Here is an 18,931-nt window from a genome sequence, read left to right as displayed (position 1 = left end):
CATCTGCTCACTGATTCCAGATATTAACAACTACTATATAGATATCCTCTGGATTATATGTTAGTCACTCCAAAAGTAATGCCTCCTATTTATTTCTATGGAAACTACAACAGATACAAAGAGTATAATCATTCTAATTGATAGAGCAAATTATCAGCTACAAGATGCTGTTTTTCAATGTAGGCACCACCATTAGTGGTTCACCAGCAGTGAGCAAGAGTCTGTGTACCAATCTCATAAAAACCTGCATCAGCAGAGAAGACTCACTGTCACCACTGCTGAAACATACCACCCCCTGCCTCACTGTGCTAACATCTCATGTAAAAATTGTACCCCTTGACATTCACTGATGCTTGCTGAACATTTATGGAGACCAAACATGAGGGTACATAGGGATTCATATGCACAATATAACTACCTGGATGCAAACCTGGAATTAACACCTACTTTTGCATACCATAAATGTATTGAATAAGCCCCATGAAGCACTGGGATCATTCTGTCATTTGTATATGTGCTAATAGCGTGCTTAGTACTATGCAATTTGTGGTCTGTCTCATTGTATGAAAGAATATATATGTAATATATTTGTAATAAATTGTATATATGTAATAGTATGATTAAAAAAAAATCAATGCAATTTTACCTTTGTCTCTGAATACCAATTCTAAATCAAGGTACAGTGAGTATCTTTAAAGGTGCATAAGTTGAGTTCTAGCAGTCTGTAAAGACTGACATTCTCTTTCTCTTTCCCACAGCTGGACCATATAGTGGTTTAGGTGAAGTCATCCATCAAGAGAGTGTTCCAATGCACACATTTGCAAAGTATCTCTTCATCTCTCTCCTACCTCATGATGCTGAACTGGCATACAAAATCACATTGAGAGCTATGCGGTATGTATTCACAAGTCATGCAGAAAGTGTGCAAGTAGCAGTTGGGAAAAAGAGGGAAAGATTGGTAATCAAGGTGTAGTCTTTTTTTTTCCTAAAGTAAGCACTGTTCCCTTTAAGGAGAAGTTACTTTGGTTCTGTCATCTGTAAAAGCAAATTATGTCCATAGTAACTACAGTATAATCATCTGTAAATGTACAATTTGTGTAAAATTGTAGAACAGAATTTTCTGTTATAAATCTTTTCTTCTAGAATCCTCCTCTTAGGGAATGTGATCCTGTGTTCAATGTTGATAGCTTCAGCATGTGTGTGTGTTTATATATATGTGATGGAAGTGATGAGGAAAAGAGGAAAGAAGCACCTTACCAGCAGTCTCAGCATAATCTATTGATTAGCCCCATGGATGTCCAACATTTTGGCTTTCCTGGGCTGCACTGAATGAAGAGGAACTATCTTGGGCTGCCTATAAAATATATAATATAGTTAATGTATAAAAGTGTAAAGCAAGCAAAGGAGGTGACAGAGCCTTTATTTGAGGTACAGGCGCTATAGAAAGAGATACTAGAGATAAGGGGAAAGAACTCACCCCTCCTGGTGACCATTTAGGTTAAGGAATGTAGCCACCTCTCCTTCGAACACTGGAGCGCCAGAAGGAAGGGAGCCAGGGAGGGGGAAGGCAACCCACGCAGGCTCTGAGCGTATCTTTGCTCCGTAAGCACCACAGAGAGGGAGAGAGTGAGAGGACGGATGAACCTAGGCTCCTCCACTCGTCACTCAGATGTTCATTCACTGGTTCATGCTGTGACCAGACAATCCCACTGCAAAAAGTAACAAAACTTTTTATATTTTTTATTAAAACAATAACAACAAAAGAGCAACAAAAACATAAGGCACCATCCCTAGCGCTGTTCAAGAAGCGTTTAGATGAGGTGCTAAAGGACTTAATTTAGTAGTTGGGTAGAGATAGTGATAGGAGGATGGTTGGACTAGATGATCTTATAGGTCCTTTCCAACCTTATGAACTTATGAACTTATGAACTTATAAAAGTACTGGGATATCTGATCTTGTTTTTGAGAAAACAATGCATTAGTCTTGTTCTATGGAAGCAGTTGCTATTGTTAGTGAGTTATGAAGGTGTTCATTAGGGATTTTTGATTAAATTTTACTCTTCAAGTGTTTCATCCTTGAAAATAGCTGTTCACAAGTGTGCATAATGCCAAAAGTGATGGAATGAATAAGGCATGATTGTGAAATGAGGGATATTTTTCTCTAAGATATGTCTTATAAAAGTCTAGTAAAGAGACAACCAAATTTCTGAGTTGAATTTCTGAAAAAAACTGGTGAAAAGAAAGAAAAAAACCCGATTGAGATAAGGAGAGAAGTAACTTATTAAAATGGTAAAGGAATGAAAGAAAATACAGTGTAATTAAGATAAATAAATCAAACAAATCAAAATGGGAAGGTGAAAAAGTCTCCAAGACTTTATCAGCAGGTGTCACCAGTTTACCAGGCTGGTTCGGCATGGTTCTATGATGATTGGTGTGGGGACCCCAAGGACCCACGCCACAGGAAAGGGGAAGGGAGAAAGGGAAAAGGGAAAACGGAGATGGGCCTAAAAAAAACCCACTGGCAACAATCTGAGGAGGAAAGCTAATTTACTAAATAAGATATTGGAAAGCAAAATAACACAATATAATACAATATAATTGGAATTGAGGCTAATAAATCAAATAAAAGGAGCACGACAGTGTCCAATAAATCAAAGGCCTTACACTAAACACTGAAGGCAAGACGGCTAGTGAGCATCCGCTGCTGAGTCGATCCCAAAGGAAAGAGAGGACGTCCCATGATCGCAGACAGTTTTTATCTTTCCCTCGGAGCGGAAACACATAAAAATGCAAAGCATTGCAAAGTCCTCTGCGGAGCATAGTTCTCTTCTGAGACAGGCATATCCATAACTATCGATGATCCACATAGCTAGAGCATTAACTCTTTAACTCCCAATACATTACATGATGTTATGATGTGGAATATCAGTACTATAACAAAAAATCATAAAACCATGACAGCAGGCACTCATGGCTGGCCAGCCCAGAAGAGAGTTGTTTCTGGGTGAAAGTTGCTTTATGTCCTGGAACCACACAGGGAAATACTGAGGCTTTCTGGGAACACCAGAGCCCCTTGGGAATTAGAGTCCCAGGAATCCAAGAAACCAGGAACTTGTAGTTCTTTCTCAGAGCTGGAAACCACACGCTAAAACTGAAGCATTCTGGGAACTAGGAATCAGGAAAACCTGGAAGCCAGCATCGATAGCTTGCTACATGATGTTATTATATGGAATACCAATGAAAACCATGACACTGAGTGATGGGTTTGTGCTCAGGGCCAGGCGGGGCTGCTCAATACAGAAGAGCTGCCACCATGATGCTGCAGTGGGAGGGGGTGGGTCACAGTACAAGCTGTGCCAGATTGCATGCAGCTCACAGGGCAGCAGATTGGACAAACTTGACTTATCCTGTTCTATAGAACTTTTTGTTCCACCAGTTTTATTTCAACATTAGTATTCAATGGTAGATTTGAAACTACATGGTATGGTCTGAGCCAGTACTTGTTTTCTTGTGCTTCTTAACCATAACTAAGCAGTCTTACAAACTTCTGGGTGAACAATGAGATTTAAATGGAGAATTCAATGGTTTATGGGCCAGTTTGGCCTCCCAGAGACCGTTTAGGTTAAGGAATGCAGCCGCCTCTTGTTCAAACACTGGTGTACAGGAAGGAAGGGAGCCAGGGAGGGGGGGCAACCCACACAGGCTCTGTGCATATCTGTGCTCCCGGTAGAACTGCCGGAAGCACCACCAAGAGGGAGAGAGAGATAGCATGGGTGGACCTGGGCTCCTCTGCTCTGGTAACTCAGATGCTTGTTCACTGGTTCAGGCTGTGACCAGGCAATCTCACTGCATGGAGCGACCAAGGTTTCTTTTGGTGCATCACTGTGATATGTCACTGGGCCTGGAATCTTTTGAAGCTCTTCTTTCAGTGGTGAGGAAAACAGAATACTCCTCTGACTGAGATAGGCGACCCATTGTGCCATTGTCAGTGCCTGGGCCACCACTGTCTTAGGAAGGTGGGTCAGATCTCTTACCCACCCCTGAATTGGCAGAGTAGTCTTAACTATGACCTCTGCAGTCTGAGTTATTGGCTCTACTGCTTGTAATGCGGAATAGGCAGCCAATAGCTGATTTTAAATCATACTATCTCTCTTTTCTGCTCCATGCCAGACCTGAGACCAGAAACCAATGGGGGGCCAAACAGAACTCTGAGATTGCCACAGGCCCCAGCCAAAGACATCCTGAGTAACATGAACATCCAATTCAGCTGGGAGGGTAGGATTGAATATACCCAATGCCCGGGCTTGTTTAACTGCCTGTTTTGCTTGTTGGAAGGCATCCTGTTCTGTTCTCCTCCAATACCATAATTGGTCCTTTTTTGTGAGTCTATCCAAAGGTCTCAGCAGCTGCGCTAAATTGGTATTAAAGGAACGCCAATATCCCAATATACCTAGAAATTCCTGCAGCTGTTTTGGTGTTGTAGGGACTGGGAATGCCTGAACCTTATCTATGATGGCACTGTGTAGTACTTTGGTCTTCCCTGACCAGACTACCCTTAGAAATTTTACAGATCGGCCTGGACCTTGCACCTTTTGAGGATTGATAGCCCATCCTCTTTCATGTAGGGAGGCGGTTAATGAATCTGCTGCCTCACCTACTACCTCCAGTGAGTTGGATGTTAACAGGAGATCATCAATATAGTGGTTTAGGTTGACATTATTAGGTATTCCCCAATTAGCTAGGTTACACACCACCAAATTATGACAATATGTTGGTGAATGCACATACCCCTGTGATAGAAACTGAAAGGTCCACTGCCTGTCTCCCCATATAAACGCAAATTGATCTTGCGATTCTTCAGCATTTCAGAATACTGAAGAACGCATTTGTCAAATCTAGGACACAATGGTAGGTTTTTAATTCCCTACTGAGTGTGTTCATTAGGGAAGCAATATTGGGTACGGCCACATGGATGGGTGGCATGACCTTATTCGATTCCCTATAATCCACCATCATTCTCCATGTTCCATCCAACTTTCGCACTGGCCATATTGGGGAATTGTATGGGCTGTGTGCAGGTCTTATAATGCACACTTTCTCTAATTCCTGCACCATCCTTGATATTTCATATTGTCCCCTCAGGAGTCTATGCTGTTTTACATTAGTAATCCAGCGTGGTTTCAGCACAGAAATAGGCTCATGTTTTGCATGGCCCCTCAATATTGTCTCTACTGCCTGAATACTAATGTATATTTAATGAACTCTGAACTCTCCCACAGTCATCTGGAGACCCAGACCCTATAAAATGTCTATGCCCAATGTCGTCGGAGAAAACGGCCAGAGTCATGACATACACCAGTATGGTTAAACCATGCTCCAATTTATTACCCAGACAGCCTTACTCTTATAGTGTTTAAGACAGGGGCGTACAGAGAATAGCACACAATCATTGGCTGAGAGCCTTAGAGAAAAACAACTTTAACCAATTCCCAACAGTTAACAGCAGTGAGAAACCATCCTGAGGGAGGTAACTCTTGATATCATCCTAATCCTAAAAAACCAAGCAGGAATGCGTTGGCAACGGATGTGAAAGGCAATGCTGGCAGGGCGTTTCAAAGTGCACTTTACCTCTCCCACTCACCACAGACCATTTCCTGCTTTTCCTTTTCTCAAGGTTCACACAGTGTACTTTCCCTTGAGCACCGTATCAGCGTGGTCAGCGCATAACACAGAGCCCAAAGGGAAGAACACCTGCTAGTTAAACAGAATAGACTACTAAGGACAGCTTATTCTAAAAATACCTAAAGTTACAATTATCAGCAGTCCTGTGAGACCTTCTTCGCTGAAGGCAGGCTGAACAACATAATCACAGAAGTTTCCCATAGACATCATGGCAGCTTGGATTGCTCAGCTGAAGCAGCTCATGTCTGCCTTGTTGTTGCAGGAATTCTCCAACAGTTCCCCCTTTTTCTTTTTAAGCAATCCAAGCCTGTTTGACTAATCTAGCAATTAATTTCTTAACAATGCTTACAACAACACAACACGCAATAATTATCAGTAACAGAATAAGCAAAAAATGCACACCCTCCTTGAGCAGTCCTCGAAGCCATTGAGGTAATGTTCCAAATGAATTAGCGATCCATTGTTCAAATAGGTCGACATCCCACTGAATTTTCCCCATATGCTCCTTCAAGAATGTGATTGATTTATGAATGGACTCACTATGGTCTGAGAGGTTCATACAACACATACCATCAAAGTCATTACATCCATGTCCTTGAGCTAAGAGCAAAAAGTCGATAGCTACTCTATTTTGCAGTAATGCATGGAGTAGGCTTTTTTGGTCCAGTAACATATTCTCAAGTACTCGTGTGGTCACATTCACTTGCTTCTCAGACCAGCATGCAAACCTTTCTAAATTCTTCAGCACGTTTCCGGCAGCCGCACCAGGTACAAAAATTGCAAGTGCCACTCTGGCTGCTACGCCAAGTACTTCTACATTGTCATTACAGTCAGGTTTAAACAGTGCACGTCTATGTCTGGTTGCTGTGGATAGAGTTATATTACGCAATTGAGCAAAGCTAGGAGCAAACATAGTAAGTTTCCCTAAATAACATGGACCTCCTATAACATTTGCAGGGATGCCTTGCCAGGCCCTGTCTCCGCAGATCAAGAAAACATGAGGGGGTAATGCTTTAGCTGTATGGTTACACCATATGGTGTCACCGCCTCCCTTAGTATTAGCGCCAAAGGCTTCTTTGGTGCTTGTCATTGGTACCACAAAAACCACCTGGCTCTCGCCATGTAGCATATGGCCCTCCCACTGTCACATTTGTCCATCCAGTGAAGTGCAAATTTCAGGAAGGATTTGTGTCCTGCGAGGCATCCCCGAACACAAAACATGTTTGTATCCAGTTTTTCTCCAGGGGAGAACCGAGGTTTCTCCTGCCACTTGTACATTTTTATGACTTGCCATAAAGGCCCTCTCGGGGTTCGAGAATGAACCTGTCCTGTATAACTAACAGAGCCACCTGAAATGGTAAAGACTGTTGTATGTATGCACCATTCCAGGTAAGCTTGAACCATGGGTGAGCTAATATCACCCGGTTCTTGCCCACTGATCTCAATGATCCGAGATCGACCCTTATGCACAAGGTCTGCTGCTGCCTCTATTCATGTTTGAATACTTGATCTCGGTTGAGCAGGCAGAAAAATCCATTGAAGAATGCGAAAATCCTGTTCCTTTTTCTTTTTACCCTCAGCCTTAGTTGCATCAGTAGCGTGCTTCTGCTTTCTCCCACTTCCCCCTTTTTCTTTTTGCCACTGACTGATAACTGCAAATGGATGTTGCTCATGATTGGTGATTACGAGGGAAACTGGGATGTCTGCTATGCATCGAAAGGCATCACTATTTGGAACTTTCTGGACTATCTGAGAGAGAGCGTTACGTTGTTCTGGAGTCACCTCAATTAGCTGTTCTGCACGCTTCCCTCACAGCAATGGTAGCAATGGTTCTATATCACTATTACTAATTCCCACAATATTTCGAACCCACTGAATATTACCCATGCGAGTCTGAACATCTGTCAAATTGTGTAAATCAGTGGCAATATCGATCTTTTGTGGTCGGATGGTAGAATCTGAAATCTTCCAACCTAAGTATAACCAAGGACCCTTTTGCTGAACCTTTTCAGGGGCTATCTTTAACACTTTTGATTCTAGTGTACTCTGAATACATCTTACGTCAGCATCTTGAAAACTCTCTGGCCTCCAAAAAAGGATACCATCCATGTAATGATAAATAATTACATCCCTCCATGCCTTTCGAATAGGCTCTAATGTCCATGCAACATATAATTGACATAATGTAAGTGAATTTTTCATGCCCTGGGGAAGTACAACCCACTCATACCGTTTTGCAAGTCCTTGCTTATTAACGGAGTGTACTGTAAAAGCAAATCGCTGGCAATCGCACTCTGCTAAGGGAATTGTGAGAAAACAATCTTTTAGATCTATTATTAGCACGTGCCAGTTCTCTGGTAACATAGATGGAGATGGTAAGCCTGGTTGCACAGCTCCCGTAGCCTGCATCTGATCATTTACTTTTCTTAGGTCATGCAGAAGTCACCATTTCCCTGATTTTTTTTGAATAACAAAAATGGGCGTATTCCAAGGGCTAACTGATGGTCGTATATGCCCTGCCTGTAGTTGTTGCTCAACTAATTGCTCAACATGTTGCACCCTTTCTAATGTAAGTGGCCACTGCTCCACCCAAACAGGCTGGTCAGAAAGCCATGTTAATGCTAGGGTGGGCGGTTGCTTGGTGGTGGCCACTAATGAAAACCCTTTTTGTCTGTTGTAATCACAACTCCAAGCTGACTAAGTACATCTCGCCCAATTAGAATCTGCAGGCTGGCAGGCAGCGTCATTACATACACACGCACTGAGGCTACTTTCCCTTCCAGCTCAATGGTTGTGACCTTCACACTGAGAATTGTTAATGAATTTCCCCCAACTCCTGTGATTCCCTCACCTGGCTGTGTTAACGGCCAATGCTTTGGCCACACCATTGAACTGCAGATGGTAACATCAGATCCCAAATCAATCATGCCTAGAACTGAAGTTTTGTTAGACCCTTGAGACAAGATAACAATCATCATAGGCCGAGAGGCCAAAGTCCTAGTGAAACACACCACATAACCTGTGGACTCAAAAGCACCTTCACGTTCCCCTTGCACTCCAGCGCATGGCTGATGGTTCTCTATCGCAACTAATTGAGCTATCCTACTACCTTTCGGAATGAATATTGGTGGATTAAGAGTGTAAGCCATAACCTTAATTTCCCCTTTATAATCAGAATCAATCACCCCTGGTATAACAATCAAGCCTTTAAGACCCGCAGACAATCTGCCTAACAATAAACCACCCAGTGGAGTGTTAGACAATGGCCCTGTAACACCTGTAGGGATTGCAGTAACAGAACGATCAGAGAGAGTGATGCTTATTGCTGCTGCCAGGTCCACGCCGAAGCTTCCTCCTGTGGCTGGGGCGTTCAGGTTGAGGAATCCTGCCGGGCTGCGGCTATTGTTGTCACGCGGCTGCCTGCACTCCTCCAGGCGTTTCCCTGAAATCGACAGACTGCGGCAGCATGTGTATTAGATTGACATTTGTTACACCATACAGTAGCTGTACATTTTCTAATGTGGCCGGGCCGACCACACCTGTAACACATAGTCTCATCTGGAAGTGGACCGTTACTGTTTACTTCCACAGCAACTTGCGGTTCCTTAAGTGCTATTTTTGGATCTTCTTCTTTGCTGAAGGCAGGCTGAACAACATAATCACATAAGTTTCCCATAGACATCGTGGCAGCTTGGATTGCTCAGCTGAAGCAGCTCATGGCCTCCTTGTTGTTGCAGGAATTCTCCAACAGCCCAAGATGTATTCTGGGATTGGGATAATTGACACTTTATACTTCCAGGGTGGGACACACCCAACCCCCAATTTCAACCATGTTTGGGTGACCGGAATGTTGATTTCCCCAAACCCACCAATCATTACTCCCTTAAATTTAGATGGATCTCCATGATCGATGTTTCCGCACCAGTATCTACTAAAGCCATTACTTTTTGCATGTCTGATTCTATACAAAATATTGTCAGTTCTACATAAGGCCTTTGGTCCCATCTGGAGGCTTTAAGGTAACCAATGTCCCTCGTCACTCCATGAATTTGGCTAGATCAAGATTTTTACCACAGATGGCTCAGGCATCAGGCAAATTTCAGGTTGTAGTAGGTACTTCTTGTATTATTCGTACTCCAAATTTTCTGGGAGTGCTCTTGAAATTTTTGATCGTTTCTTAGTTGATTCCATCACTGTAATAATGTATGGTTGGGCTGCCCATCAGTTTTAGCAAATGCAATCGCAGCCTGTATAAGATCATTGAACATTGCTTTCCGAGACACCCATATGGGACCATACGGGTGTCTGTGGGGCAGTCTTCTGGGTTCTATTTGGGAGGGCTTTGGCTTCCTGTCCTAATTTGATACTGTCTCCCATGACATCCTTATAACAAAGCTAAGGAAGTGTGGGATAGATGAGTGGACAGTGAAGTGGAATGAGAACTGGCTGACTGGCAGAGTGCAGAGGGTTGTCGTTGGTGGAGCAGTCTGGTTGGATACCTGTAACCAGTGGTGTCCCCCAGGGGTCCATGCTGGGTCCAGTCTTGTTCAACATCTTCATCGATGACCTTGATGAGGGGACAGTGGCTACTCAACAAGTTTGCTGATGATACGAAGTTGGGAGGATTGGCTGACACGCCTGAAGGCTGTGCTGCCATTCAGCGAGACCTGGACAGGCTGGAGAGCTGAGCAGTTAGAAACCAGATGAAATTTACCAAAAGCAAGTGTAGAGTCTTGCACCTAGAGAGGAATAATTGCATGCACCAGTACAGGCTGGGGGATGAGCTGCTGGAGAGGAGCTCTGTAGAGAAGGACCTGGGTGTCCTGGTGGACAACAGGTTGACCATGAGCCAGCAGTGTGCTCTCATGGCAAAGAGGGCCAATGGCATTCTGGGATGCATTAAAAAGAGCGTGGCCAGCAGGTCAAGGGAGGTGATCCTCCCCCTCTAATCTGCCCTGGTGAGGCCTCACCTGGAGTACTGTGTCCAGTTCTGGGCTCCCCAGTATAAAAAGACAGGGATCTCTTGGAAAGAGTCCAGCAGAGGGCCACAAAGATGGTGAAGGTCCTGGAGGATCTCCCCTATGAAGAAAGGCTAAATGAACTGGGTCTCTTTAGCCTTGAGAAAAGAAGACTGAGAGGGGACCTGATCCAGGTTTATAAATATCTGAGGTGTGGGGGACAAAGTGGCGAGGCCAGACTCTTTTCAGAAGTGTGTGGAGACAGGACAAGGGGAAACGGACAGAAACTGCAGCACAGGAGGTTCCACACGAATGTGTGCAAGTACTTCTTTACAGTGAGGGTGATGGAGCACTAGAACAGGCTGCCCATGGGAGTTGTGGAATCTCCTTCTCTGGAGATATTCAAGACCTGCCTGGATGCCTACCTGTGCGACATTGTGTAGGGAACCTGCTTTGGCAGTGGGGTTGGACTCGATGATCTCTAGAAGTCCATTCCAACTCCTATGATTCTGTGATACTGCGATTCCTCCACCATGTGCACATTGTGCCTAGATCATACGTGCTCCATTTTCCCCAGGTCTGCTACCAGTTGGGCTACTTGTTGGATAATGGCCTCTGAAGCTACTAAAGGATTTAGTATGGAGACCAATGCCCCATAAAGATGAGAAGGGGCTTGCTGCAATATCAGGTTTCTCATATCTGCCATAATTTTTTTTGTGACTGGACTTACAAACGTGTCAGAATACACGGCCTCCCTCATTCCCAGTTCTTGAATGTACATTTGGAGGTCCTCCATAGAGGACCATAAACCAGTATGAAGCAGTATGTCTTTTTTATTGGGCCATGTTAGATGGCATGCCACCATCAACCAGTCTATAATAGAATGGTTTTCATTATAGTGGATGGTGGCATATAACCTTTGACTTGGGGCTGGGTGTAAGGTTATAGATGCTAGCTTGGACATTTCTGTCCCATTAACTAATACACTTTCAGCTCCTGCATCCCATAGTCTTAGTAGCCATGATGATATGCTTTCCCTAGGCTTTTGATGGAATCGTTGTACTAGGTCCATCACTTTTACCATATATGGGCAAGCTGTCACATGCAAGTATATTCCAGCAGGGAGCATCCCTGCTGGTCTGTCTTGTACTTTTTTTTGGGTTTTTTTTTGTTTTGTGTCATACCATTTGATCCCGTGTACGTCTTACAGAGCCCCCCTGTAGGAGCTCCCCCAAGGAACCTTCCTACCCCAGCCAGCAACCAAACCCGTGAGCTCACACTCCTCGGGCAGGGAGAGCATACACTCCTTCGTACCCCACGTAGGACGTCTCTCCATGCCTTATGGGATCCCCCTTCACATACACATACCTGGTCCGCCAATAGAGGGTCCTTGTCTATTCCCACAGTGATCAGATGAGGAAGGGGAGCACTTCCAAGAAATCCCAGGGCACGCCAAAGGTGTCCCCCCTCTCAGCCAGTCCTGCAGCTGAACAGAGGTTGCCCCATCTGGGTTGCCAAATTGACTTGGGGAAACAAACTCTATAACCCAGAGTTAGGTTATAAAGCAGGCATGTTTATTTGGCGTATGCACGAGGATCGGGTGCAAGGGGGATAGCTCCAACAAACTTGCACCACAACAAGCAAAAGCTCATTACATATAAAAGCCAAGCCTTTAACCTCTTCGGGAGAGGCTCCCCTCTGACCAGTTTCTTTTCGCTTCATAACATCCTATCATTATTTAAAGTACTTGGTCTGTACAGTCTGATCAGAGTCCCTGGTCTGTTCTGTACTCTTTCACTATACCATGTCTTTACATTGCTCCTGTTTAACTGACTCATGCAATTTTCTATCCCAGTGCCCTTTCACTATGCTGTGGTTTTTACATTTCTCCTTGTCATGGTTTTATGATTTCTGTTATATTATTGATATTGCACAGCATAACATCATGTAGTGTAATGGGAGGTAAACAGTTAATGCTCTAGCTGCGTGGATCATCGATAGTTCTGGGTATACCTGTCTCAGAAGAGAGGAAGAACTACGTTCCCCAGAGGACTGAGCGATGCTTTGTATTTTTTATGTGCTTCCGCCCAGAGGAAAAGATAAAAACTGTCTACGGTCACGGGACCATCTCTCTTCCCTTCAGGATCGAGCTCGGCAGTGGGTGTTTGTTGTAGCCGTCCCCCTTCAGCGTTAGCATAAGGCCTTTGGTTTATCAGACACTCTCTCTCACTCATTTTATTTAATTCATTAGCCTCAATTCCAATTGTATTGTATTATATTGTGTTATTTTGCTTTCTGATATCTTATTTAGTAAATTAGCTTTCCTCCTCAGAATGTTGCTGCTGTTTTGTTCCTAGGCCCATCTCCCTTCTCTCTTTTTCCCTTTTCCCCTTCCTCTTCCCCAGGGCATGGGCCCCCTGCCTCAATCATCACGGTACCAGGTCAAACCAGCCCACAAAATGCTGACACTCCTGTTTAACTGACTCCTGCCTTTCTGCCTCAAGCCTTTGTCTAAATAGATGCACAGTCACATTTTTAAAATTGAAAGAGAAAGAATTAATCTATAGTACAGGGTCATCCCTTTGCCTGGGATTCCTTTCCAGGTTTCACCTTGGCAAATTAAGAAAAGGCTAATTGATAGACTAATAACATCATAACCAATAATAACAGATAAAATTACACTAAAAGAGCTATTCTCATAGATTCAGCACTGGTAACATCAAATCCTGACCAATCTATATTTAAACTACTAATAAAATAGAAGAACCAGCACACAACAACCTAAATAATACCTAATAATTCTAATTCTTAAGGCTACATTGGTAACACTAAAACAAATTACAAAATAAAACAATAAGAGACGCACAATCCCAGTTATTATGAGGGCTGGATGCTATTTTCTGCCTTAAGATGAGGCTGAATGTATCATGCTGGAACCCACATAGGACCAGTCCCTGAAGAAACACAAACACATCCACGACCCCATGTTACCAGTGGTAAGGGACCTTCCCAATACCCTGTGGTCATATTCCAAATGTTAACCATCAGTCGTACTTTGAGCATTGGGGGGGCCTCAAAATGACAGTCTACTCGAGGTGCATCTGTATGATCACGATTCAAAAAATTCAGCACAAGCAAAGCCTTACATAACCTTTTTTGTGGCATGTCTACCATATTCCCCCTTTTTTGTTTATTAAGAATACATTTCAATGTTTGATGAGCACATTCAAAGATAGCTTGTCCAGTGGGAGAATAAGGAACGCCTGTAAAATGTCTAACTCCACATTCTTGAAGGAAAATTTTAGCAACCTTATAAGTATAAGCAGGTCCACTGTCTGTTTTTATAGTATCTGGGATCTCCATAGCAGCGCAAGCAAGTAACCAGTGTTTACAAACATCACGACTGCATATGCTTGCATGCACTGTGGCAAAGTGATGGGAGTCACAGTGCCACTGTGGCATGCACTGTGGCACTGTGACTCCCATCTTCAAGAAAGGCCGTAGGGAGGACCCGGGGAACTAGAGGCCTGTCAGCCTGACCTCGGTATCAGGGAAAGTTATGGAACAGATGTTATTGAGGGAGATCACACGACACGTGCATGGCAATAAAGGGATCAGACCCAGCCAGCACGGGTTCACCAGGGGCAGGTCGTGCTTGTCCAACCTCATCTCCTTCTATGACTGGGTGACCAGACAGGTAGATGAGGGAAAGGCTGTTGATCTAGTCTACCTGGACTTCAGCAAGGCCTTTGACACGGTCTCCCACAGTATTCTCCTAAGGAAACTGGCAGCCCGTGGTGTGGACAGGTTCACTCTTCTCTGGGTGGAGAACTGGCTGGAGGGCCGTGCCCAGAGGGTAGTGGTTAATGGAGTTAAGTCCAGCTGGCGTCCTGTAACGAGTGGTGTCCCCCAAGGGTCAGTTTTGGGGCCCATCTTGTTTAATATCTTTATTGATGACCTAGACGAGGGAATTGAGTGTACCCTCAGTAAGTTTGCAGATGACACAAAGCTGGGAGGATGTGTCAAACTGCCTGAGGGTAGGGAGGCCCTTCAGAGGGATCTGGATAGGCTGAACAGCTGGGCTGAGCAAAATGGGATGAGGTTCAATAAGACCAAGTGCCGGGTCCTGCACTTTGGCCACAATAACCCCATGCAATGCTATAGGCTTGGGGCAGAATGGCTTGAAGAACGTAGAGAGGAAAAGGACCTGGGGGTGTTGGTTGATGCTCGGCTCAACATGAGCCGGCAGTGTGCCCAGGTGGCTAAGAAGGCCAACAGCATCCTGGCCTGTATTAGAAATAGTGTAGCCAGCAGTAGCAGGGAGGTGATCATCCCCCTGTACTCAGCTCTGGTACGGCCGCACCTCGAGTACTGTGTTCAGTTTTGGGCCCCTCACTACAAGAAGGACATTGAGGCCCTGGAGCGTGTTCAGAGAAGGGCAACAAAACTGGTGAGGGGTCTGGAGCACAAGTCTTATGAGGAGCGGCTGAGGGAGCTGGGATTGTTCAGTCTGGAGAAGAGGAGGCTCAGAGGAGACCTTATTGCACTCTACCACTTCCTGAAGGGAGGTTGTGGTGAGGAGGGGGTAGGCCTCTTCTCCCTGATAAGTAATGACAGGACGAGAGGGAATGGCCACAAGTTGCGCCAGGGAAGATTTAGATTAGACCTCAGGAAGCATTTCTTTTCTGAAAGAGTGGTCAGGCACTGGAATGGCCTGCCTAGGGAGGTGGTTGAGGCACCATCCCTAGCGCTGTTCAAGAAGCGTTTAGATGAGGTGCTAAAGGACTTAATTTAGTAGTTGGGTAGAGATAGTGATAGGAGGATGGTTGGACTAGATGATCTTATAGGTCCTTTCCAACCTTATGAACTTATGAACTTATGAACTTATGAACTAAAGATGTAAGAAGAAAAGGTATCTATTGTTACATGCACACAGTTTAAACTGCCAAATTCATGAACATGAGTGACATCTGTTTGCCAGAGTTGAAGATGTGCTGTGCCACAGGGATTTGTACCTATTTGAAGCAGAGGGGCAACTGCCTGGCAGTCCGGGTACATTAGAATGATGTTATGGGCTGTCACGGTGTTATCCGTGACAGTGACCCAAGGGAAACCGAGAAGAGATTGAGGAGAGAAAAAGAAAGAAAAACTGCGTCAGTGGCCACGCGGCCGCCCGAGCAGAGCCGCGCACTCCGGGGGCAGGGGGAAATAGCGGGAAGAGATGGGTCTACAAAATACAACGGCACGATCTGAGAAGGAACGGTAACTTTACTAAATATAATAAAATTGAACAATTGAGAGAGAAATGAAGTTTCCAAAAACAAAAGCTGTGAGCTTACGTTAAGGAGGACCTGCAGGGGAAGCACACATGCTGAAGCTCCACGCAGCCGAGAGAGGAACGCGCCCAGGCAGAGTGCCGCCTAGCATCCGGTGCGGAGCTCCGCCCTTCTGCTGCTCCTCCACAGCATTAACTCCTTAACTGCTGCATGATGGTCTGATGTGGAATACCGGCAACAAAACCACAAAACCACATCACGGGCTTGATCCACTGACAATCGGAATTGCTTCTGCCAGGCTCTTATTCTGATGGAATAAACTATGGGAGAGTCATGCCTGTTGAAATAATTCAGGGGTAGCAAAGCCTACCGTGGCTTGAACAACCCTACTGTTACCCTTAGTTAATGGACCAGGTGTGTGATTGAATACGCATAATAAAGTAAGGGAGAGAATGGCGAGAGACGATACAAAAGTCGTTTGAGCCGTGCAGACAAAGCAGGGTTGTCAACTTCCTTAAGAAAAGATCCTTCAATTCACTGAATGATACCTGCAACATACAAAGAGTCAGTTATTATGTTAAGTTTTTGATTTGCAAAAATTTTAAAAGCTCAAACCACCACAGGGAGTTCTACAACATGAAGTAACCCATTGACAATATGCACATCCAACTGCCATTGTGTAGCAGTCACACACCAGAGAACTACTGCTTGGTGCACCTTGCCAGAGCCATCTGTAAACACAGTGACAGCATTAGGTATTGGAACATATGAAAGTAAAACATTTATAGTAAGGGACAGATCATTCAAATTATACAGCAACTGAAATTTGGGGGATGAACTGGAGGTTTGTCCAGCATAATCAGCCATGCAGTTTGCATAGCAAGCAAGTGTGAGAGCATCCACTTTAAATCTTTTTTAGTAGCAGTTATGTAGATGCAATCAGGATCAGAACCTTGTAAAATTTGTAAACAACCTCAACCTCACTGTATTAACATTGCAAACATCTCTACTCATGATGTCATGATGTAATGGCTTTTGAAAAGGTATGCGGTAAAAATATCCATTCAAAGATTATGAGAGGGTCTTTTCTTAAGGTGTCCCATTGATATAACAAACTATATGGGTGATAGGAAATTTTACTATAAGAGATACTGGAAGTGACAAACAAGATGGCTGTATTGATGTTGCAATGATGTTATTACGGAGTCTAGGCACTGTAGTGCTTTTGGTGTTGTCTTTTAGAGGTTAGATCTGGGTCTCCTTTGAGTAGCTGAAACTGAGGGTGTAGCTGTTTGTAGCTTTTGAGTAGTAATACCCAAAAGCAGTCACAACCAGTTGACGGTCCCCAATCTTCAAAAATTATTATGTAATGTCTGCACACAAGGTACTATTTTGAGGATTTGCAGCTGAATGGCATGAGACGTAATTTTCCATCCTAAATATTTCCATGGAGAGCTGAGTTGCACCTTTTCTTTAACTATTTCTAAATCAACAGATTGAACTGCCTGCCAGACAAGCAGTAAAGCATCCTTTAGACTCTCTTCTTTTTCTGCTGCTATTAATACATCATCCTTGTAATGATAAATAAGGATGTGGGGTCTAGCTTTTCATACTGGTTGTAATGCACTTGTCACAGTCAATTGGCATATTGTTGGGCTATTAAGCATTCCTTGTGGTAAAATGGTCCAATGCACCTGTTCCCTAGGGGACCCATGGATACCTGCTGGGATAAGAGTCACATTGGTGTCAGTCAGCACCACTGACCAGGTGGTGGCCAAACCCATTCCTGCACTGCCAGCAGTAGCTGGCCTCAGTGAGTTGGCCAGGCAATGGCTGGCTGATTCAGGATCATATTTGTTATCATAGCGCATGGCCACATACTCTTCTTCCCATTTCCCAGCAGATCAGAGGGCTATGCAGCAAAAGAACTTACATCAGCAGTCTCTAGCTCAGTGTAGCCCCTTCCCACATCAGGGACAGGGTCAAGTTGGAACAGCACGTGCTTGCCTAGGCTTTTTACAGTCCTTCTGTACATGCCCAAGTTCCCCACAATTGCAACACTTCATTTTCTGAGCTACACTGAGTTCAGATGCCATTGTCTATGCTAGCAATGCCATTTTATGACTTTCTGTGCCTATATCTTGACAGGCATTAATCATGTCAGTAATGGATGGGTCTGCATTCTATACATGTTGTGAAACCTTTCGACAATCTGCATTAGCATTTTCTATTGCTAATTGCTTAAGCAAAGCATTCCAGGCAGCTTGACTTTCCACTTGTCTGTCTAGTGTATTTTGTAAATGGTCAAGAAACTTTATGTAGGGCTCATCAACCCCCAGCTTAATTGATGTAAATGAGGCATTAGGAGAACTGATTTCAGGTATCCAAGGAATAGCACACAACACCAAAGTCTCAACTTGATCAAAGCATTACCTATCCACCTGCACCTGGGCTTGAGGTGTTGCTCAGACCCCCTCCTCCATGCCAATGTGATTTAAGTTAATCAGATTATTCATAGCCTGTTCTCAGTATTCAGTTATAAACACAGTAAACTGCATGGGAGACAATCATTCGTACCAAAATTTTCCAATCACGAGGGGACAAAACATAGCTGTCAGCAATTGCAACCAAACGATTATATGTAAAGGTAGACTGAATTCCATAATCTCTAATCGACTTCCTTATTTCCTTCACTGCCTCATAAGGCAGGGAATCTCATGGGGGGGGGGGGGGGGGCTGATTTGTATGATATATCACAGGAAAGGCTTGCAACTTATCAGCATCACCCCATGCTAATGGTTCTTTCCTGCACTGCTGCTCTAAAGGACTATAATATACTATGGGAGCAACAACATTTCTGCTTCCCAACCCTTCCAAATTAGCATTAGGAGGGAAAGAGTACTGTTCACCCACTGGCTCTACTGGACCAGACAGGTCCTCTGGCTTTATTTTTCTTTTTCCCTTGTTTTTATCCAAACTACATGCAGGCCCCAAAGGCTAGGCAGAGAGGGCAGC

The 18,931-nt window shown here is 44.1% G+C and overlaps 1 protein-coding gene across 1 annotated transcript in view; it reads left to right on the top strand.

The window, feature by feature from the left end:
* Positions 1-18,931, top strand: part of LOC136054130 (zinc finger SWIM domain-containing protein 6-like) — a 497,031-nt gene that overhangs the window by 365,073 nt on the left and 113,027 nt on the right. Inside the window, exon 10 of the mRNA XM_065745211.1 lies at positions 759-894. Within this exon, the coding sequence (XP_065601283.1) occupies positions 759-894 (136 nt within the window). The remainder of the gene's footprint in view (positions 1-758; positions 895-18,931) is intronic.

The sequence above is a fragment of the Cyrtonyx montezumae genome, unplaced genomic scaffold (genome assembly GCF_038088225.1).
Source record: "Cyrtonyx montezumae isolate F1298 unplaced genomic scaffold, pur_monq_1.0 scaffold_34, whole genome shotgun sequence".
Lineage (NCBI taxonomy): Eukaryota > Metazoa > Chordata > Aves > Galliformes > Odontophoridae > Cyrtonyx > Cyrtonyx montezumae.
The sequence above is the reverse complement of the archived record's forward strand: the minus strand, read 5'-3'. Positions and strand labels throughout refer to the sequence as shown.